Genomic DNA, 24,573 nt, shown 5'->3' with positions numbered 1-24,573 from the left:
ATTTTATCAGGGCACTATCACTTTGTTTCATCTGTTAAGCACCAAGATCATCTAATATACAAGACAGTTGTGTCATCAGATTTACCAATAGTACATCTGTCCCTTCCGTCGCCTCCGGTGCTTTGTTGAGTTTAACGAGTGAATGTGGAATGACTGCCTGGGCTCTGAGACACCGCGCACAGTTAGAACGTGAGGCTGTTACATGACCTGCGGGCTCCTTAGCAGTGGAGTCGCAGTTTTGTCTGGGTCCCCAGTAGGACCTCACACAGTCAGTCCTCAGTGAGATTGGAGAGGAGTCAATACATTGAGAACAAACATGTTTCTTTGGGGACAATGAAGAATGGAAGGTCTGCTTGGCTCGGCTAAGACGGTGTTTTACTTGTGTGTGAGACCTGTTTCAGCACAGTGCCTGGAGCTGAGCAGTTGAATCAACTTGTTTGACAGAATTACAGCCTAGACTAAGGGTGTGCCCTTCATAGAATAAGGGGTGTAACTCTTGATATGATAACCAAAAACGCATATTATTTTACATAAAATTTCACTTGTTACCACTGTTTTTCGTTTAATTTCCAACAAAGACGTACAAATAATGAATACTAGTTAACCGAAGTGTCATGATTACATTTTAGGATTCGGTCTCTGTCTAAGGTATCATAAATGACAAGGCCAAGCGGGAAACAAAAAATAGTGTTCTGGACGATTGGAGATTAACCCAGACCCACACTTCAGCATCCGAATAGCTCCGTTTTCCTTCGTGCTCATTGGAAGTACAGGCGGATGAACTATGAGAAAGTCTGAAGCAGAGCAGGACCGGGAAAACTCTGAGGGAAAGTGACACCTGAACAAACAGTGTGCGGAGGGAGACACTGCTCCGCGTAGGTGACGACACTGCTATTTACTTACTTGGAGACTCAACAGCGTGGGTTTCACAAATGCAAAATAGTGTGCTCATGGTAAATGTGTATATTTCAAAGCTATTTTTAGGAACACACAATTTAGGAAATAGAAGAGAATATGAAGATTTCATGTAAATCCCTCGCATGGAAACAATCAAATGACCTTTTACCCCCGATGTTGTCTTCATGTAGGAGAAAGTGAAAAATCCTCTTAACTCCTTCATTTCTGCCCACCTGCGTATCGTCCTCAATTATCCTTCATTTCTCTTTATCATTAAAAAGTACCAGCTTTAAACCAATAAACTTACTCAGATAAACACAATGCAGTTTTCTTTTAAAATAAGCCTTTACTGAATACATCAACAAGGTACTGTATAGTGTAGAGTGAGTGTGCAGTTAACAAAGTGTGCCACACGACAGGTCTCAGAGGAAGAGTGACGCGGAACCTTCCAGCCCCTCGCAGTCCCTTGTCAGCGGGAACATTCTAAACACAAACCAGCAGCAAAACGAATGATTCAAACAAGAACAAATCGTCAGGATTAGCTTTCAGGGAAGATGTGCTGGTCCTCTGAGGGACGCGCAGGGGAGGCGCCTTCACCTTGCCTCTTAAAGGTTATAATGACACCCCAGTACATGTGTTTGCCCATGTGCACCCATATGTTTTACACATGTAGACAATGCCAGTTGCGATGACCTTGCTTTGTGCTCTTCTGGTGGGTGTGCTGCTAGAAAATGAGACAGTTAACAAAACTTCCGATTTGTGTGTTATAACAACTGTATCATACGTGTACAAATTTCCTCCCCACAATCAGTTACAGGTATCCCCGTGCCAGCATGGCCTTTTGACCTGCTGAAGAAGTCAGAGAAGGGATTAAATGACAGCTTTCTGTGTTAGTATTTTGACTTGAAAGAGCATCGGGAAAGACTTGACAAGAAGATTAAGAACTAGGAAGGGTCTTTTGAGTGTTTGTGTATGTATCTTTTCCCCAATTGGGCACTCTTTCCTGCTTTGCCCTCCCACACAGCTGGAAAGGCAAGTCATGAGCAAGACCACTATTCTCACCTTCAAAAGGGAAACTTAATGTGTCCTTCTTATAGGTTTTAGAGAAAATGTTATGAAGAAAGAAGCCAACGGAAATTAACCACTTCACTGTCAGAAGCTGCAATGGGCTCTGAGCTGAGGTTGGCTGGTATAGGCGGCATCTGTGCCTGGGAACTGCCTGCCACAAAGGTGCTTGTGTTTGGAACGGATGCTCTGCTCACAGGGACAGTGCGTTCTCCTCCGTGGTGAAGGAAGTTCTGACTCCTGGGAAACGTCCACAACCATCGTGATTTGCGCCAACAGGAAATGGGGCCCTGACATTCGCTACTTCATTAACTCATCAGACTGGGCACACGACGCTCGTTTTTAACCTCAGGAAAATATGGCCAATGTATTTTCAGCCAGCATCCGGATAATTAGAAATTGCAATATTTCTCACAGGGCATAATGTTTTCCACTTGTACTACCAGGAAAATAGGCTGGGGACACAGTCCTGTCTCTGCCTGTGACTGTCCCGCGGGATGGGCCGTTAATGCGTCTGACAGTTGCCAGGCAAGCCCAGGGTCTCTCCCTGATCAAACACACCTCCCTAAGCAAGCAGGGATTAAAGAAAGCCCTGGGCCTGAACAATGGTCAGCATGATCTCTATGATCGTGACTGTGCCCTTTCCTTTAGAAATTCCTCTGCACAGGGGCAGCCTCCTATCTGAAACCACCTCCCTTGGACAGACAGCATCGAGCTCTTTATAAGCCAGTGAGTACGGCTTCGTTCACCCTTGTCACTCGACTGAACACCTCAAAATACACAACAAGGTCTGCAACGCGGGCTAAATACAGGGCGGATGGATCAACAAACGGTACCCTCCTGACCAGAAATGGTAGTCAAAGCCCAGTCCACCGCTGAGGGGTGTTCAGCAGCTTTCCTAACGCACGTTACAAATCTCATGATGTGCTTTGTGTCCTGGTGTAGGTGGGAGCCTCAGGGATGTCACTGCAAACAGGAGCTGAATTTCATTTTGTCTGGTTTGTCATGTTGGGCACAGGATGAAAGTGAAGCCTGTCATCAGATTCTACCTCTTCAGGAACACCTTCTAGCAAAGGCTCCTTTTTAGATCATCCTAACCAGTTCACAAGACTGGATCCCCAAGGCACCCCTGAGGCCCCAAATCATTCTGAGAATCCCATAAGACAGCAAAGATTCCTCTGTAGCCTTGGTCGCCTTGGCCCACAGCACATGATTTCAGCAGCCAAATATCCCACTGAGGGTATACGCACAACACCAATAAATAAGAATGATTATTTTGTGGGTGAAAGAAAGAAAACCTCAAAGTACCATCATTTTAACACATAGTTTTATCTACACAGCCAAGGGGAAGAGGGCAGTGGGAGGGAATTACCGAGTTAAGTACACAAGACCCCACGTTGTTGTCCTGACTTTAGATGGCTGACTGCTTCACCAATCCCCTTCATGGACTGTCCTCCCCCTTCACTGAGCGGACCTAGCTCTAACCACCAGCAGCCAGAATGCACTAGCTAATTGACTCAAATGGAGACCAAAAGCACTGTAGCAGTAAGTCTAGTTAATTTTGGCTCAACTGTCTGCAGAGTTTCAATGATTGTGTCTAGAACATTGTATCTTCGGTTTTATTTTCTGCTGATTTGGAGTGATGAGAGAGTAAAACATAAGTTGGGGCTCTATTATTAAAGAAAATAAAGCTCTTACTACAAAGAAAAATCTTGCATAGCATTTTATACCTAAAATTTTACAAGTAAGACACATCACAGTTCTATTTTTTTTTAAATGAGTGTGTGTGAGAAAGCGAGAGAGCGAGCAAGTACACAAAATGATTGTGACCTTAACTTTCTGGGTCCCTATAACAATGGCCAGTGGTAGAGGAAATACATAACACAGAGCGAAATGCCTAAATTTGATTTTGAAAAGAATTTTCCAAGGGTGTGTTTCTTAGATAACATGTGTGATCTATAGCCCTTCTAACTCTAAGGGAAGGAAAGAATGAATTCTGTATGCCTTCTAGGGTGTTGTGTGGACATCCCCTCTTTTCTCTACACCCTCTGCTCTGTGCCCAGCTCTGCCAAGATTAAGGGAACAAACCCCGTCTGACTTGCCTGTTTTTCATCTGTTATCCTGTTAATAGAAGATTGATTATGCCTCCACAATTCCCAAAGAAGAGAAATATCTAAAATTGAAAGGAATAAATAAAATTTTAAAAAATGGGACAGGATCAATGTCCAAGGGGGAAACGCGATAATGCTTTTAGAAACTACATTATTTTGGCCCGATTTTATCTGTCCTTACAGAGTTTTGGCAGTTAAACTCAGTATCTGTTTTTAACTGTATAAGTATATATGAGTAACTTTATGCAACCAAGACTGGCATCATAAAATTCTTTCAAATTGTGAACAGGGAGAGGAGGGCAAAAACCAAACAGCATAATTAGCTAATTATGAAAATATATGTGAGGTGACTGGAAGACAGGAATTTGTGAGGGAGTAAAGGTATTAATTCAAGCTATTTCCACATGATACTAACAAAGGCAATGGACACAGTATAGCAGAAACACTGATCGCTTGCTTTTGTCTACGTGGTAATTGATAACAAGTTGTTCTAGGATATTCAAACATTGATCCCTCGTTAGTGTAAATATCATGTTGGCATAGCTGCAATGAATCTACCCAAACAAATAATTCTCATTATCAAAAATAATTCCATTCAATATAATCTTCCCATTATTTTTATTAGCATCTTCTAAAAAAAGTATTCTAGAATATATCTCTGTTGAATGTGATTCAACCTGACATAGACTTTTGAAGAGCAACACTTTTAAAGGGAATTTTCTTGCTGGGACATTTTACCTGTCCCTGAAGATGACTAACGTCAGACTCGGGTCTCTAACTCTGTTATCACAAAGGGCCAGGGAAGCATGAGGAGTGATTTTGAAGTTCCTGGTAAGAATGCCAACCCCCAGGTTTGAGGGTCTTTCCAAAATTCATCTCATGTTTTTGACTCTGCCAGGCTTCTAACTTATCTCACAGGAACTGACTTCCTCCTGATGCTTTCTCCATTTCCTGTTTTGGGTCAAATGAGGGTAACTACCTCCATTCTTATGTATTTTGGATTTTTTTTTTTTTTTTTACATTTCTTCCAGACCAGGAAGTATAGAAATAGCATGAAGATATCTGGGTCCTTCTTTATTTGACCCCTTTTATTTAGCCTACCCTGATGAATCCATTTTCATCTGCCCTCTCATCTGACCACCAGCTCTGTGAAAAGAATTCATTTTGACAGCTTCAACAGCAAAGTGGTTAATGTGCATCACAAGGAAGAATCACTCGTTCTTTTGCCTTGGCATTGGGTTCTCTTTGTACAACCCTGTACAGTACTTCAGCAACTATATATTTTTTAAGATTTAAAAAGCAAAGAGTTACAAAATTGTTTGTAATTAACTTGAAATAGAAAAGATAGCACTTTTTTTTAAATCCCATTATATAGTACACCGTATAAATTACAGACTATTCAAATGCACAAATGCATCTGGGTAACATTTATCAAATGTAATCTGCGTGTCTTTATGTGCACACACGTGTGTGTTCTTGGGAGTTTCACTGTCTGCCTGTGTAGTAACACTGGGCCTTGGCTGTCACGTGTGGCAGTGCTCCAGGTCTGGCACACTGCTGTTGCAGAATCGCATGTTGTTGGGGATGTGGCAGTCCGTGTAATTAATGCCCCCATTTGGGGTATAAATGGGCTGCAGTCTGAAATCTCCTTTAAGGAGCTGATCGTTATTTAAGGAGACGATCTGAAAGCTGGTTTCCGTCATCTCCAGGATGGAGTTGTCCTTCTTGGTGCCCGCCTCACAGTAGTCATCTTTCCGCCGGCCTCGGTTGTATTTCCACTTCTGGGAGGTGTAGCGCCCCTTTTTGTGCATGTGCCAGCAAAAGACGCTGAGCAAGACCACGAGTACAAATATCACTGCGCCCCCGATCAGGCCCGCCAGCAGAAAAGGGGAACCCATGCTGTGGGAGGTCGTTTGCTCATGGCTGGAAGCAGTGTTGCTGCCATTGTTCAAATAGGAGGCGTGGGTGGTGGCCTCGGAACAAATGGTGTCTTCTACAGCTCGGTAGTTAAAAGCATCCAGTGGCACCAAACAAATCCGATAGGTGGATCTGGGCTCCAAATTAACAAGGCTCAAATGCTGCTTTTCTCCACTGACTATGCGTTCCTGAACAATGCCCCCAACTAAACTGTGGCCCATTTTCACCCAGGTGAGTTTGTATGCCATCACAGTAAAGAGAGACAGCCAGCTGACTTGAATGGAAGTGTCATTCACAAAATGGACAGAGAGCTGGATCCGTTCAGAAATGGGTGGGGTCACTCTTTCTCTGCCATCCCCTTCTGGAATAGTGGGAAGTTTGGAGGTGGCAGGAGTCGGAGGTGTATAGCTTTTGCTAGGAGTTAAGACAGACAGGGTGGGCGGCTGAGTTGTTGGGGAAGCTGTACTTGGGGCTGAGGTGAAGACAGGCAGGTGGGGGGTCACGGTGGGGCATGACAAAAGATTCATGTTCAACTCCCTGACAGCCATCCCTCGGACTTGCTCAGGGCCTTGGCACATAAAACCTCGGACATTGAGAGATGAAGGGATGTATTTGAGCCATTCTGTGACCCATTTAATACCGCAGTCACAAAACCAAGGGTTATTCCGAGCAGTGAGCTGTTTCAGGTTGGAAAGATTATCAAAGACCCCTTGAGTCAACACGCGAAGTTGGTTGTTGGATATATCCAGCCGTTCCAGCTTACGGAGATTGGAGAAGGCTGTCAAAGGGATGTGGTTTATCTGGTTGTCCTGCAGATACAGCCGGAGCAGATGCGTACCTGGGAGATCAGATGGGGGGTGCGAGAGTGAATTCCTTACCATTGAAAATTCCTTGAGCTTGGTGAGATGGCTGAAGGTGCCCTCGGCAATGCCTTTGTTGGTCAGGAGATTCCCGTCCACAATCAGACGCTCCAAGCTCGTGAGGTTCTGAAATGCCAAGTCTGATATGACAGCGATTCGATTTTCATCCACTCTCAGCTCTTGCAAGTCAACAGGAAGCCCAACAGGCACACTGCTCAGATGATTCTTGGACAGAAACAACAACTTGAGGCTAATCGCCTCCCGGAAAGCCCCATCTTCCACCCCCACTGTGGATATAGAGTTGTCATCCAGGTGTAGCTCTTCGAGCTTCAAGAGCTGAGCGAGAGCTGCCCGTGAAATGGTCTGAATGTTGTTTTCCTGCAGATGGAGAACTCGAACGTTCTTGGGAAGGTTCATGGGGAATTCATCCAGTTGGTTGCCATACAGGTAGACCGTGTTCACTGACTGTACGTTGTGCAGTTCTGCAGGAAATCCAGCATTATTAATTTGGTTGTTGTGGAGGTAGAGTACGGTTACGCCCTCCGGGATCCCAAGAGGCACTGAGGTCAAGCTTCGCTCGTTACAGTAGACAAAGTTCCTGTCGCAGCGGCAGACACTGGGGCACGCCAGGAGTTTTGACACTTGTGAGGAGAGCCCCAGAGAAATGAGAAGCCAAGATTTCAGGAAAAAAGCCCCATGGCTGGGCCACTGTGTGGTCTGTAGGCCCATTGCTGAAGTACAGAAATAAAATACAATGTGGTGGGGAAACGAAGAAGAAAAAAATAGGAAGCAAAACCAAAACGACTGGATGGAGTTCTGTCAAAGTCCAGAAATCCAACTAGAGAAGTCCCAAAGGCCCACGGTTAAAGAATCTTCCTGTGGTCTCTGGTCTTATCAGCTTGTGTTGACCTCCTTGCTATTGTCCTCCATGTGCAAAAGAGAAAAAGAAAGAGAAATTCAACAGAGAGAATTTTCTACACAAGCCAGCAATGAACCAAGTTTTCGGTGGTCAACAGGGGCCCTGTTGAGCAGGCAGAATACCTGCTTTCCGTTGTACGTCAGAACAGCGTTGGTCCGTCTGTGAACTTCTTGGTTAAGCTCAATCTGCAATCTGTGTAAGAAAGCAGAGAGAAAAAGAGTCAGGTGAGGGCAGTACTGGAAGAAGTGTTGACCTGACTACTCCTCCCAAGAATGCTGTGATTGGGACTAGATGACTAGAGGCAGGTGATTGGCACTAAGTGATATTTAAGTGACAATAATTTCACTGAAAAGATATTCAAGAAATGAAATGACTCAATTATCTTCAAAACAAAGCCATACTGTTACCTCTCATTATCAATGATTATTACATTGTGAATTTTACAATCCCCATCAGTACCATCTCGTAAGTACCTATTGCATGTCCAAGTAGATAGGCACATCAGTGAGTCCACTGAATGGAATAAGGAGATCACCTACAAGTTCAACTGGGTGAAAACTTGTTTCAAGGTGAAACACGTGAATAAGGAACTAATACATTTAAGGAAAAAAAATGCAAAACCTTTTCAAGTTATCAGCAAACCAATGCAAATTGGGAACCAACAAAGTCAATTCAAAAGATGCAGCCTTTTGATCTGACACCTTGAGGAAACACCATAAACTTAAGGCACAGAAGCATGTGTGAAGGCAGAGAGAAGACTTTTCTTCCCCATTTTCTGCCTCTTCTCATCTTTGGTGTTCCTTTCAAATAGCTTACATCCCCATTACCAAGGGAATGACCACAGTCCAGTCCAGGACTCATTTTCACTCATGCCCTCCTTTCGGACCTCTAGATATAGATGACATGCACCTGTGACCCCTCTGAGAGTTGCAAGGCTCATGATTGGGAACACATTGCTTTTCAACAACAGGACCTTCTTCCCATCCGCGAGTTTTTCCTGCTTTTAAAGTAGGACTTTCAGGAAACTTTGAAATGATAGAAGACACAGCTAGGGAAGTAAAGGCAACCTACAGACAGTACTCATGCCTTCATGTCCTGGAACTTGTCCCAACTGCTTTTAGATTAGGGAGGTAAGGAAGTTAATTGAAAGGTGCCAGATTTGATTTTCCTACAAAATAAGCTAACATGACAGGGCATGGAAAGCTATGAGTCTCTTAATTCTCACCAATAACCAGAGATTGAAATGACTTACATCAAAAAGCATGGAAAACTATTTGAAATTGTTCCCTTAGCTTTCTTTAGAAACATAATTTAAAAAGAAAAAAAGTGTAAGTGCCATTTAAATGGCAAGGATATTGTATATTTTTCTACAATCTAAAAGTGTGTGAACCATATGAAAAATGCCTTTGATGATCAGAAGTGGTAAACTTCCCTATTTATTATTCAGAGTTATTTTAAATTGGGGTAGGGGTGGCAGTCTCTTTGCAGGCAGACAGATGTGTGTGATACTTTGAAAAATAAAAAAAAATAATTTGTTGAACTTACAAATATCTGTTTTGGCTGATCATTAACCATTCCCTTCTAGCAAAACCCCTCTATGCTTAAAGAATAGTGTGCAGTACAACTAAAGGGAGTGTAGGAAAAATGAGTTTGATGCATAAGCTTGCTGCCATTTTTAGCTCAGGTTCAAATTTCCAAACCATCTCAATGTTCCCTAACAGCTTGTTACTCAAGTGTGATCCTTGGTCCAGAAGCATGAGCTTGACCTCCGTTGTTGAAAACACAGTATCTACAGGTTAGTGAGAGCCTCAGATGGGCACATTAAAATTTGACAAACACCCCCCCAAAGAGTGCCATCTTATTTATACATTCAAATGTTTTAAATTATCACACCTAAAATAAATGAAAGAGCATGCCAAATGACTCTTTCAGGAAGAGCAAAGGCAGAAGGCATACTCACTCACCACTTCTATCTCCAACAGATAGTCTCCAATTGCATCTTACATGCAAATGACATTTTATAAGTGGAGCAGTGCACTGTCTAGAAATGTCACCTCCACGGATTCTTGAATAGTGTGTATCTGAATGACAAGAAGGAATGTCTGTAGGAGTCACTGGTAATCAGAGGAGTCCAATTTTCTAAAGCATGACTTATTTAAAGCATGGCTTTCTAAAGCATGAAGCTCTTTGGTGCTGTTAGTGTTTACTCTTCAAAAGGGGTAGGATATGGGGACGAAACGAAAATCGAGTATATTTTTGAGCACGCCACAAGAATCTTCAAAGTGTGATGTGAACACACAGTGCATAAAATTTCCTAAGGGGGAGAAACAGCTGCACCAAGGTCTCTGAGTAAGTTTCTATGTACAAAGAACTGATGCTTAACTGTTTACACGCCAAGGTTTTCGGGCCTGAAAACAATAAACCAATACGTGAAAATGACAGCATTCCCAGTAGCACAAGCGTAACATTACAAACATGTAGAAAAAATAGTTTTGAATTTCAGTGGGCTAAAATTTCCTCTCTATGTTCAGCTCTAATTCCTACTGAATACCTAAGGCAGAAATCCTTTTAGACCTTAAGCTGGAGACTATTTACAGAGACGGAGCACTAAATTATAGTCAGAAGGCTGGGCCCTGAGAGCTCATCCCACCTCTGACCCTCAGTAGCTCTGGGACTTTGGATAAACCAACCTTTTAAGTCCAGTGTCTTCCTATGAGAAATGAGGATAATATAGTTCCCAAATCACAGGACTCTTGGGAGGATTAAATTGGACAATATGGTGAAAAGCTTATATGGTGCCTTATGAATGTCAAAAATGTAATATTATAAACAGTTATTCTCCGTGTACTTATTATTAGTATTGTCCAAAGATGTAAACTCCAACATGTAGAGGAAAATAAAATCACACGTGACCTGTTAACATTGGTGCCCCTTCACTTACCCTAGGATTTCTCAACTTTAGAACTATTGATACTTCGAATCCGCTAAGGCTTTTGTTGCAGGTTTGCTGTGAGCACCCAACCATGTCCTCAGACAGGGCCATGTGTCCCCTGGGAGAGCAAAATCTCCCAAGTTGAGAACCATTCTCCTACCCCATCTTCTAAGTACCTGAGGAGAGTAACATTTTACTCTGTTGTTACAGTAGAAATTGAAGGTGTCTAATAAATGCTAAAAATGCTCCTTGCTTTGGACATTGAAAACGCAATATGCTTTTCATTCATTTATTCAATCAATATTTATAGGACATAGAATGAGTATACAGTCTTTTGCAGAGCCGATGTGGTTTTTGGCTTCCTGAGGCTTGGTGTTTAGTGAGAGGAGAACACGGAAGAACAGGGAATACAGTGCTGGGTAAGCAGCACTACCCGTGGGGCATCAGGGAATCACACACTGCGTACAAAGTTCTAACCTAGCCTGCGAAGTATCAGAATAAAAACACTGAAGGATAAGGACGGTTGAAGTGATGATCTGAAGGATAAGAAAGGGGAAGCCAGGGATGATTCAAAAGTTCTGCTCATGGACCCAAGCTGGTTATAATGTGGATCAAGGGGCAAATCCCAGACCAGCTGAGAAAAGGAAGAAAACTTTGACTTTCCCCCAACTTTGCTCCTCACTGAGGCAGTCCTGTTTTCAGAAGATCAGAAATAAGCTCATGTTTCAAAATCATTCGCCATTTCATTTGTCTCTACTGTTAGGAATAAACAGGTTTAGCCATACAAGATAAATTTAAAATATGGACAGCAACGGTTGTGTTTTTTCTTTTTTTCTTTCCTATTTGTTTGCTGCATTGACTGCATTTCCCCTCCAGGAAGCAGGAGATGATGAAGAACGGCCTCACAGAAGGTGCTAGGTGAAGGCAGAAATGTTTGTTGAAAAGCTGAAAACACAGTTTCAAACGCATGGGTGTAAATCAACACGCACCCGATGCACGTTGGAGACAGCAGGAGGGGCCCTGCCAGTCCGTTCAAGATGACAGTAACAGCAGAAGTTGTTGCAGACTACTTTACTTATTAACTCTTTTCATCAGCACTGAAACTCGAAGCACACAAATCATGGAAAAGCTTGCTGCAAAGTGTTTCTTTCCTAGTGCTACCTAGGAAGGTTTTTGGTTCTTTTAAATTAATTCCAGGATCCTCTCTTCCAGGAGCGCTTAATAAACTCAGACTATAAAAAAATCATAGTTCAGAAAATAGGAACTGTCAATAAGCAGTGCCGATTGCATAATATGATGACACTGGGCCGAACCTAATAAAATCTTAATGGTTTCAACATGGCTGGACTGGGACAAGATAGTACAGTGCAGGGTGCGATGCTGATACCAATAGACGGGCTGCAGACAGGTTGTCTGGATGCTGTGCATGGACCGAGGGCATGGCGTGCTGCCAGACAGTACCGTCAGGAGTCACCTGGAGCCATGGTAAGGATACTGAGTTTCACAACACTCCCACGGGCTAGCTGCTTTGCCCAGGTAACTGAGCCCCTGCCTTGTGAAGGATGCACCCTTGATACTGAGTGCTTTGCTCCTGACTGTTGATTCCCACCCCCATCCTTCGAGGTCCAGTCCTTCGCTCTGCCTGAGAGGCCAGGTGGGGTTTCCAGGGTCCCTTTACTTTGTTGGTGGGCCTTGAGTGTGGGCAACTTGCTGTATGTGGGAACTAGGGCCTGGGACGGGGCATGGAGGTGACTGAAATGCACAGGAATCTCCCCCACCCCTGGGCAAGATGAAGACAGAAGGAAGGCTAGGGTGATAATTGGATAGGAAGAAAAGCCCTCCTACTCCCTTCTGGTACCTCATTGGGGGTGGGACCAGGGGGAAGGCAGGCATGTGCACTTAGAGATCAGGATGGCAGCAAGCGGGGAGGACTGGACAAAACATACCTGTCAGTCTAGCCTGGGGAAAACAAGGGATAGGCTGGGAGATGAACCCACGCAAATAAAGGGAAAGTTTAGAAAGTTAGTTATTCTGAGGAAGCATCTGGTCTGTTCCAAACCCAAAGTTAATATAAACCCACGGGAACAAAGAGGTCACACTATTGCTTATGGCTGCTGCTGAGGACCTGCACTTGGACGGTGTACTGGACTGTCCTCTCTAGGGGCCCGTGACTGCGGGAGGAAGTCTCTCTCTCTATCTTGCTGACCAGGTGGAGCATTCACCGGCATGGGACTTGAGACTTCGTGGCCCTAGCAGCCACATGGCCAGTGGCAGTGCTGGCCACACACTCCATCTCCAGGTGGGAACCTGCAGCTTGACAGGTGGGAACAAGCTACGCTGACTCGATAAATGCCTACAAATTGCCTAGGGCTTCAAAGGACTGGACTTTAAAATGGAGCAGGAATCTTGGGCACTGCTTTTTATTTTGGGCCTGCTGGGGATGGCTAGATTCTGGCTGGGTTTTGTGAAGGAGATGGGGAGTCCTCCTTGTCCCAGATCATTCTGCATTGGAATAAAAATCTCTTTCATATCTCACTAACCTCTGACCCTAGAGTTTGCCTTCTGGTGGCAATGGACAGCAGAACCCCAATTTGGTTTGGTAACATTACGAATGTGAAAAATGACATGAAGAGGGATTCTCCAAGTAAAGATTCCTAAGTTGCACTGAATTTAGAGCTTCTGGAGTTAGGCAATTTGTGCTTAAAATGAGAAACACACAGGTACAGGATCTATAGGCCTCCCTACCCTACACATGTCTTGGTTACAATCTGGAAACACTAAAGCAATTTTAGATCTTATGCACATTTCCACATCCCTGAAGATAGGTTATAAATACTGTGCGTACGACAGTCAGGAGAGTTCTGTAGGTAGTTGGTCAAGATGCGGGGATCAGCAGAGGAATTTCGGGGAAAGTACAACAATAGCCACCCAGTAACTTGAAATCATTTTTCCGTTTCATTCATTAAACCACAACCAAACCCCTTAAAGTTTCTCATTAGGCAAATATTTTTCTTTGCTGAAAAAAAAAGAGAGAAAAAAGGGAAGAGAGGCGGAGGGAAAAAGGGACGGAAAAAAGGAAACACTTTATTTAATCAGTTGACAATTTTCTGGCTCTAATCCATCTGGAATTGAAAGCATTAAAATTGGAGGGGAAAAAAGCATTCTCTAGGCAAACATAAAATTCTCTAACACATTTGAAGAGATGTTCTCCCAAGACTTCCAATGCTGTTGGTTCAAATAACGAGGACAAGTTTAGAACAAGCAACCAATATTAAAACTCAAATGCATAAACTTAAAAGACACATTAATTATTGCCACAAGCTGCTCAAAATCTCCCAACCCACTAGGGAGCTCCCACTGACCATCCCTTGGGATTAAAATCTGCATAATCTAAACTACAGACAGACCTTCAGGGTGTTCAATAAACCCAGTGGTGAACAAACACTAATGGAGAAGAATTTTACTGAAACAACACCAATAGAATTAAAGGAAAGAAAAAAGTACATGGTACATAACAAATGGACCTTCTACAGTTCATATCTACATACTTTCAAACCATTTCAAAGGGTTCCTTAAAGTTCATTTGTTCCTACATTCACATGTCCTTGCTGAAACAGATACGGAGAGACTAATGTTCCAGACAATGAAAAGAATTAATTTCTTAGACTCTTATCTCTGGGAGAGATTTTTTCCATATTTGATCCAGTGATTTCCCAAACTTGAGAGTCTGCCAAAACACTGGGGAAAGATGATGAAAAATGATTTCTGGGCACGTACATTTTGTCAAATGTCCCCAGGTGGGCATGACGACCAGCCACTGTAAGCTTCTATTACCCAGACACCCCCTGTTGGGAATTGCTTTCAGGGCATCGAGACAACTGGCCCCTCTTCCTGCTGGATCAAACCAACATGGGAGAGGTGAGTACAGAGCAAAGGTCTGGAATCAGATTCAGCTTTGACTGCAGCTCAGCCGCTCATTAATAGCATGACAATAGGCCCATGACTGAACCTCTCCGAATCCCACTGTTTTCATCTCAAGAGAAGAAATTGTGGGAAAAACTAGATATAATGCATGTAAAGTAACTAAAACTGCCAAGTAGTGATTAAGTAAACTCAATAAACTGTAATTTAAGAGAAGTAGAGATGATATAACGAACAGGGACAGGCTCTGTCCTAAAAAGCTTTTAGTTGACCTAAAAAGCTTTTCCATTTATCAGCTATGCTAACCTGGGCACTTTGTTTCACCTCCCTATGTTCCACTTTATACTCAGATGTAAAGTGGAGAAAAACAACAGTATTAATCTCTTGTGGTTGTTGTAGGGCTATAAATCATTTAGAATATTACCAACACATGGAAAACACAGACTAATTACTTGCTAGTCATTCCTGCTATTAGCTTAAAAACAAAACAATAACAACAACAATGGAATACACTCAGCCATCAAAAAAATGAAAGCTTGCCATTTTTGCAAATATGGATGGATCTTGAGGGTATTATGCTATCTAATTAAGTCAAAGACAAATCCCACATGGTTTTACTCATACGCAAAAATCTAAAACAAAACAAAAACAAATTCAGAGATACAGATAACATTCATAGTTACTGGAAGGAAATAGTGTTGATTTAGGGGAGGACAAATTGGATGAATGGACTCAACATTATGGTGAAAATGGTACATAGATTTGGTGGTGATCACTTTTTAGTGCATACAGATGTCAAATTAACATGTCAGAACCCTGAAATTTACAAAATGTTATATACCAATTTTACCTCAATAAAAAATACAAATGAAAAGTAACTAAAGCCTCCTGCTCTGGGGAGCTTTTGTCTCAAATTTTGTAGAGAGTCCGTTTGTTTGAATCCCTCAAATTTTACTATCCTTTAACATTCATTCACTATTGTGATCATAGTTCATTCTATGGCGATCGATACACACATACACCTTCTCATCCATTAACCCTGCAAATAAGTGGAGATATTTATGGATCTCTGAGATCTTCTCCATTCCTGCGTATATACGCCATTTCTATCATGTCCTCCAGACTCTTAGCAATGCTAATGCCTTCACTGGTAATACATTTTTTAGTATGTGTTACCAAGAATGGAAAACAAGACTCACAATGTTGCCTGACCAGCACCAGCAAAGCCCCATAAATCCTTGGGGAATGCACCTTTCCTGCCAGGAATGGAAGGAAGTGCCTGTTAAAAAGATAACTATCACATGGCCCTTGGTGTTGAAAAGAGGTTCATGCCAGATCTAGTCGTTTTCTGCATAAAGCTCTGTTTAATTCCCCAATTATTTTATGTTTCATCATGTAATCTCATAACCCATAAGAAATATGTACATCAACCTTGAATGAAGTCCTCAGAAATCAGACTGATTTGCCTGAAGCTATACAGTTGTGTTGGGTAAAGGATGGCATTATAGATTTCCTGTTTGAAAATACTAGCTTCAGGTGTGATGTTATGAATGGTATTAATTATAATAGTATTAAAACCAACATCTACTTCTCTGCCAAAATGAAAGCCCCTTCCCACTGCTTAAATTGATAAAACTAGCAATAGCACAGCACTGAACTGGGTAACACCTCCAAGCTGGACCTGTGTGTAGATAAAGGGTAACAGGACAGGGATCTCCCCACACTACTGCATGGCTCAGAGGTATGGGAAATCAAGTGGCTGCCCAGCTGATAAGCAGCTTCAAGGTATCAAAGATTAGAGGTGCCTAAAAGTCTGGATGGGCTAACTACAGGATGGTAGCAAGACAGACAAACTCCCCTTGCCTACTTCAGTGTCAATGAGTCCCAACTCTCCTGCCACCACATTCTACAGCTTGAAAGGTCTCTACATGTGGCCACTGAGGGAAAAGCTGTGGAAGCTGAAACTATTCACCAACCGCCCAACACATGGCCACCTTTCATTTACTCACCTCCTTGGATGAAATGTCATAGGTATCATGAGTTCCTAGGAAGTGGCAGTATTCTGCTAAACAGCGAATAAAGGGAAAATCTTGCTAGATCTGCTTTTTCTCTACAAAAGACAGTGTCCAGCCATTCACACAAGAACAGTGAACTCCAGAAAGTCTGAAAGCTTTCTTCTCCCTTCTTCCACCCTAGAGTTTAAACAAGAGTGGTCATTCTGAACACGAGTGTCCCTTTCTATGCCGCCCGCAAGCTGTCACTCACCCGAGTGTAATCTGCCAGCATTTGCCCAGAGTGGGGAACTCCTTCAGAGGAAGTCATCCTGCCTCTCCCTTTCTTTTTAGGAAGGCAAACTAGGCTGATATAGAACACAGATTTGAACTTAATGCTTATACATTTCTTGATAATTCAAAAAAAAAGTAACTATACTCATATAATTCACCCCTGGGTTCCCATATAATTTCTAAATTGATTTCAGATGCAGTAAAATATTAAAATATCTACTGAACATGAGCGATGGCTAATATTGTGAAATACTCACAGAGCTATGAAGAATAAAACATTTTAACCCCTAATTTACAAATGAGGAAACACCCTGGGAGAAATGTGTGACTTAAGTTCAAATAGTAGCAAATCCTAGAGGTATAATCCAGTTCAGTTTTCCTCGTTAACAACAAAAATCAGTGGTCTCCCACTATACCACATTTTCCTCCCTTTTAGTTTAGAGTTCACAATCTGTCATTTCACAAACTCTGCCCACACCCAAGGTTCCCTGGCCTTCTCTACTCATCAGGCAAGCATCTCCCACCCAGTCACAAGCCCCATCTCCCCTCTGCCTACCTGAGTTTCAAACTCTCATGACTGAAGGTCAACTAACAGCCCAGAATAGGTCTACCTGAAATAAGAAATCATCAGCCTAATGTGAGACCTCCCCACCTACCAAGCCTATTATACTTCTCTGGAAAATACTTTCTCCCACGTCTCTCAAAGATGGTGTCAATATTCACCCTTAGACCTTCAAACCTTCCCCCCTCACTCTCTGTAGACAGCCTCATTTTCATCTGCAGATGACTAGAAGGCATCAAACAGGATCTGCCTTGTCTTCCTGTTGCCAAACGTATGAGTCTACCTGCATCTGCACCCACTTTCTTTTTGTAATGGTTGACAACATCATCGCTTCCTTGGAGCCCATGCCCTGCACGCCTCTCCAGAACATAATTCTCTATTGCCTCCTTCGCTGTGTGTGAAATCTCTTGCTCTCAAACTGGATCCACTTTTTTAAATTCTCCAGTATTCTCCACTTGTTAAACTCCCTTGACCCAAAATCCCTTCCTTCAGCTGTTGTCACATTTCTCTCCTTACCTTTATCCAGATTCCTAATAGAAAATAGTGTGTCATCAATACCTCTGTCATCTCACTTCCCAACATCTTTCACCATCACAGTCCACACTGGTTCCTGCCCTACTTTCCCATAAGCCTCTCTCACTGATGTCAACAGTCAGCCCCAGGTTGCTAAATCCAAATGGCTGTGCCTGTCTTCGTCCTACTTGAGGTCACAGCAGCATTGAGACTTGTTGTGCATGCCCTTCTCAAACATCATCATTCCTTGGTTGCTATGACATCAAAGGGTGCTGGCTTTCTTCCTATTCCTTCTGCTATTTTCTATTCTGCAGGCTTTCCCTCTTCAATTCTACGCATTCAGTGTGAGTCCAGTAAACCTGGGTCACATACTGGTCTTATTTTCCCTCTTTAGGAAATGATCTCCAAGCCTGAAGATTAAATTGTCATCTTATGCAAATGGATCATACACTTAAATCTCCATCTTAGACTGTCTTCTCAGCTCCTTACTTCTACATCCAACACCCACTTGATTTATTCACTATGGTCTTTCAAGATCACTTCCAATTTACCACCGATGGTTTGAGATATCGTTACATTCATCGTCCCCTAGTAAAGCAATGCATTTTATATTGTTACTAGCCCCAAAGCAGGAATGGGTGCTCCAAGTTAAGTAGCTACTCCAAGGCCAATTAGCAAATAAGTGACAGCAATGGGATTTGAACTTGGGCATGAGCTGAACAGCCTTGTTCCTAACCTATGTCCTGCCTCCCTATAATTTCCACACATCCAGAGATGGCTCTGCATTTGCTCACTGTTGTTCCTCCAGAGCCTAGAGCAGCATGTGGCAGGCATTCAAATAGTGTTTGTAGAATAAATGAAGAAATGAAAAATGACCTTCAGATGATTATTTTGTTTGAAGAGACCATCTGCAAAAACTCTTTGACAGCGTCAATCTGATGTCCCATAAGGAATCATCACGATATTATTTCAGAACAGACTTCAGGGGGGTTTAAGTACTCTAATCTATCCAGATAGATTGAGGGATAAGTGGAGAAATGCATGAATAGTCCCTGAACACAAAGAAGCTCAATGACCTTAGAGAAAGGTGTCGAACATTCCACTGGAAAGTCCTTGCAATTACGACAGCACTATTTTTGTTTTACAAAGTCACATCAAATTCTGTGTCCTCATTGACTGACAGTACAGCTGAACTGTGTCAGTCAGACCCATTGTTGTAAAATGCATTTGCTGAAAGAAAGGCATGTCTGATCCCACCGGACACCTGACATTGCAGTGCTGTGATGGTTATGTCCCCAGTGCAGGTAAGTCTTTATGATCTACCACAAGAATGTTTTTGCTCACATAACACCAATAATTTATATTTTTACAAAGCTTCAGCGTTGACAGTTGAACTGTACTTTAATTGTACACCAGTTTACCACTCCAGAGAGTTAGAATCAATACAAAATAGTCCTGCATATTGGAGAGCCTTAAAGATGCTTAGGCACTACTTTGAAAGAATACATGCAACCCCGTGTTCATTGCAGTGTTATTTACAATAGCCAAGACCTGGAAGCAGCCAGATGCCCATCATATGTGAACGGATAACAATGCTGTGGTAACTTTACACAACGGAATACTTTTTGGCCTTACAGGATAGAGGAAATCTTTCCCTTTGCTACTGCATGGATGAGCCTGGAGAGCACTATGTTTAGTTAAATAAGTCAGTCAGAGAAAACAAGAACTACATGATTACACTTATATGTGGGATCTAATGAACAAAACAAACTAAAAAACAAAACAGAAACAGACTCAGAGATACAGAGAACTGAATGACAGCTGTCAGAAGGGAGGATTGTTGGGGGTCTGGGTGGAAAAATTGAAGGGATTAAGCAAAAAAAAAATGCTCATAGACACCAACAACAGTATAGTGGTAAACAGAGGGAAAGGAGGGTGGAGGGAGGTTGAAAGAGTGTAAAACTGAGGTAAACAGTGATGGAAGGAGACTTGATCTGGGATGATAAACACACAACACGATATACTAGATGCATTATAGAATTGTATGTGTAAAATCTATATGATTTTATTAACCAAGGTCCCCCAATTAATCCAATAAAAATAAAAATATTTGCAAGCAAAAAAAGTTATCAAAAATAGAAACTGTATCCCAAAATATAAACATGGCCAAGATTCCCACCAAAATTTTGCACCATAAATATAATATGCATAATGAAACAGAAGGTTGGGTTTCTCCTTCAGAAAAACAATACAGATTTCAGTCTATGATATTGATGAGCACATGGAATAAAATTAGTGTATATTTCCAGGTGAGTTACCTAGTTTTGAGTCTAAAATATAAAAAATTAATTGCTGTGGCCTATTTTGGTGTCCCTGGGATATTTCTGAATGTAAATGCTGTAAAGTTTCCCCACTAAATAAATGGGTTTTGTGCTGCAGCTTCTTGTCTTCAGAACAGCTGTCATGCGGAAGCGTCAGGCTAAGTTCTGTGGACTATTCCTGAATTTAGGGGAGAAGAGGGAACAAAAAAACCAGAATAAAAATGCTTGTGTCTTATCCTTAACCCTCTCCTTCCCTCAAGGACATCCCCCCCCCAAACATAATCACATGTAGGTTGACAAAAAATCAAGTGATTTCAAATACAAAATAAAACACCGGATGCGAAGCATCAGTATTATACCCAGTGTAGCTACACAGATCACATAAGAAATAATGAAAAGGAAAATAGTAAACAACAAAATAGATTTTAAAAGGCACATTTAAAAGTACTGTTCTGGTGGTCTCTCTCATTTGAGCAAATTGTGAAATGTGTCCCCCAAGCACAGAGGAACTCAAACACGCCAGCAGGCCCTTGTAGAAGTCTGTCCACAGGCAGAGCGTTGCTTCCATTTATGACGCTGCAGTTTTTAAACTTTACCACAAAGCCAAGATCATTTTATTTCCTTGACACTATTCTGTTTCCAAAAAAGACCAGCCTGCTACAAACACATGTGCACGCGCACACACACACAATCAGTAGAACTTCCTTTTTTTTTTTAAAAAAAAAAAAAAAAAAAGGCAAGCTACAGTATGACTCAGTCCATGCCACCCAGGTCCCCGTGCACATAGCTGCCACCAGAGGGAGGCAACGCAGTTTAAGATGGTCCCTTAACACACAAGTACACACACACTCATGTGCACACACTCACAAATGCTCACACATACACGGGAGTCACACGAGAAGATCATTTTCACTGGTTTTTCATCTTTGTTTCAGTCACCTGATGTCTGTCCAGAAAAGTTCTAATCTTCATTTGTAAGTACAATTAAAAACTGAAATACTGAAGACTAGTGAAAATTTCAAGTTGATAAGCAGATTAAAATTTTTGAGATTGGTAAACAGAGCATCGTATGAGATCAAATTGGACTACTTATTCCTTCCTTAGCTAAAATCACAATGGACTGACACACATCCCCCAGTCCTCAGGAGTAACGTATTGGGTCTAACAGGATTCACCTCCTAAAGTATTACCTGGAAATGGCAGACCTGGTCTTATATCACTCAAGAAACAGTTCAAGAAAAAAGTGAGTGAGCAACTACTTAATGCAATATGGTTTCGCAATGAGCCTCTTGCTACCAAAACCATTTCTCACCAGTTCCCTGGCACTTAAAATTTTATCATTATCATCCAACTCCTTTGGGTTAGAATGCTATCAGTTATAAACAAGAATATGTTCTGGCAGACATTCTAAGCCACATGCACTGTAGCAGACCATTTCCAAAAGCTGGAACTTCACATCCATTCGCTCGTCGGAAACTGTTGAAGGGCCACTCTGTGCCTCATGCAGTACAAGGCCCTTGTGTTGCAAGGTGAACAAGACAGAGGAAGTCCCAACCGTCGGGAAGGTGACGGCAAGAGAACAAGACAGAGAAAAATATTAAATGAAAACCACAGTCCTGAGAGTAGAGATAATACACTTGTGAGCCACGTCAGGAAGGACATAACGAAGTATTACAGATCATACTGGGAGGCTGTAGGTGTGGGTTTAGATCTCGGATGGCATCACGGGGAAGGAATTCCCAGAGAGCCAGGAATTGTTACTGGGGGATCCAGGGCAAGGGAGGGTAGTGCGAGGGAGGAGAAAGGCTAACATAGTTGTCAGGCCCATGTAAAAGCAGGGGCAAAGGTGTACGGGAAGAAAAGCCTGACCACTTCCAGGAAAGACCACTGTGTCTGAGGACGTCCTGTGAGACATGGGGAGAGTGGGGGAGCAAGGATTCCCAGGGCCTGCTCAAGCAAAGACTCCTGGATTTGAAGAATCTCTTGGGTGTTGTTCTAAGGGCAATGGAAAGCCTGCATTTAAATGGACTGGGGCAGGGAGGGTGGGCGAGAGAAGATAAAGATCAAAAGGAACCACCTTCATCTGTACAGCAACAGTTGAAAGATGCCGGTACACAGGAAAGCAATGAAGAACTCTAGCAGGTAATTTTATCAAGAAAAGGGAGCTTCAGTTTTCTCTCAGAATGTTCTCTTCAAAAGTTCTGTTCCTGAGAGCCTCCCCAAAACAAACCCTCCCCATACAAACGCATATATTTTCCAACTGCCGCAATTCTCTTTGGAAATAGATGATGTCTAAATAGTAAATAAATAAAAGAAATAGAGCTTTGACTAAACAAGAACTCTGACGACAAAGTGAGACACCCCTGCTGAGTAAAGACAGCCATGTAATTAATTAGAAGGGTCTCTCCCCTTCTGCCCTGAGAACAGAAGCCTGCCACCCTGCTTAGTACAATGTCCCTTCCACTGGGAAAGGTGCAGACCACACGCTGTTCTCTAACAAGTAAATTGGTCCTCACCTATAAATTATTCTATGTGGTGAACAAAAGCATTGGGTTTTTTTTCCTGAAGCTATAAGCACAGAAAGAGAAACCACCATAGATAATTTGAAAAAGCTGCATTTAGTGACCTGGGTGACAAAAACCTTGTTAGAGTGGCCCAGGGTGTGACAGGGCTGCATCATTCATGAGATTCTCTGCTGTCTCACCAGAGCACAAGAGTGGAGCTGCTGCCTAGGTTCACTGCAGGGGAGGGTGGGCCCCACTCAAAGGGTTCCGGAGCCTTATCTGCTTCTACCTGAAACCTGCTCACAGTTTTCCAGACCCAAGTCACCTCACAAGTGGTGACGTGGTCTGTTTGGAGACTCATAGGTGCAGAGACCGTGGGTCTTTAGGGTCAGGGATTAATGAAGTAAATTCCCAGGTGAATCGGCTGCCTTGCCTTACCTACTAGCCCTGGGTATGGCAAAGCCCTGACCCAGCCGTTGTCTCAGAATGTTCTGTCTCCCTGACTCTCCTTCCCACTCCAGGGAAGTCAGAGCATGGGAATACTTCAAAACTGGTGGGAGCTCCTGAAGGATCTGCAACAGACCACAGGACCACACACAGACCTGTGACCCACACCCTCCCATCAGGACAAGGGGTGCACAGGGCAAAGGTGGCATAAATGTCTGAAACCTGGAGAACCCCTCTAGGCTATGATTTAAGTAGAAAAGTTCCAGAATTGCTGTCCCAAACTTCCCAGGACCTGCGTAGGCTTCTTCAGTGTGTCTCTCTTCCCAGCTTATGACACCTTTAGGCCCACGTATCTAGGGGAAGGAGAGTACATGTCTGGTGTGTGTGTGCAAGGCCCCTTCGGGTTCAGGATGGAACCTGCACTGTGGGTGAAAAGGCCAGGGACCGGTTCTCTCTGTGCTTTCACTTTCCACGCAGAACTTGGCAGTTTGAGGATTATAAAGCCTAAACTGTCTGGCCTTCCAGGCCATTCTGAAAGGCTGATCACTTACACAGGAGAACTGCACATGGTTAAAACCAGTTGTTGATAAGATTTACAACTTTTGAAAGATTAGAGCTATGGTGGGCCACTCTCTCACCCTTGCCCAAGGCCCTACAAATGTTTGGGCAGGCTGCTGATGGCCGTGGTTCTTCACTGATGAGTTACTGAATAAACAGAAGCATCACTATAGTATTTTATCTCCTAAGCATACTTCAGGCTGAAAGAAAAATGAACATTTTAAGAAACCTATCAATATTCTCAAATATCAAAATTGCTAATTTAACCAATTTAGCAAAAATTCATTAATTCACTGTTGAATGCCCACTGCATGACAGGTAGCGGATTATTATTGACTGAATTGTGTCCCCCAAAGCTCATTTGTTGAACTCCTGACCCCCCAGTACCCCAGGAGGTGCCCAGTCTGGTTAATAAGTAGGAACAATGGACCATAATTGCAATCGCACATCTAAAAACCACTGATGTGCCTCAATCCTCTCCTGAGTCTCCTAACTCCATTACTCTGCCATCTGAACGTCTGTCTCAGGAAGGACACATGCATGGGAAGAAACAGCAGGCTCCTAGGTCAAATCTGGCTTAAGCTTGTGTTATAGAGTCAACCCTAGTCTGACATAGTGCCCTGATCTCTTGGGTGGGAGAGATGTCATCTGAAATCCAATAAATTATGCATTCTCGGTGACAGTAATATCACCCCCAATGGGTAAAAACTTGGACTTGTGGAAAGAGGAAGAAAATCTTAGATATTATGAGACTTTATAGC

The 24,573-nt window shown here is 42.7% G+C and overlaps 1 protein-coding gene across 2 annotated transcripts in view; it reads right to left on the bottom strand.

Annotated features, from left to right (window-relative positions):
• Positions 1-1,890: 1,890 nt before the first annotated feature.
• Positions 1,891-24,573, bottom strand: part of FLRT2 (fibronectin leucine rich transmembrane protein 2) — a 93,363-nt gene continuing 70,680 nt past the window's right edge. For both annotated transcript variants that reach the window (XM_053928722.2, XM_045201871.3), the window contains exon 2: positions 1,891-7,961. In XM_053928722.2, the coding sequence (XP_053784697.1) occupies positions 5,597-7,579 (1,983 nt within the window). In that variant the 5' untranslated portion in view covers positions 7,580-7,961 and the 3' untranslated portion in view covers positions 1,891-5,596. The remainder of the gene's footprint in view (positions 7,962-24,573) is intronic.

The sequence above is a fragment of the Desmodus rotundus genome, chromosome 7 (genome assembly GCF_022682495.2).
Source record: "Desmodus rotundus isolate HL8 chromosome 7, HLdesRot8A.1, whole genome shotgun sequence".
NCBI classification, from domain to species: domain Eukaryota; kingdom Metazoa; phylum Chordata; class Mammalia; order Chiroptera; family Phyllostomidae; genus Desmodus; species Desmodus rotundus.
The sequence above is the reverse complement of the archived record's forward strand: the minus strand, read 5'-3'. Positions and strand labels throughout refer to the sequence as shown.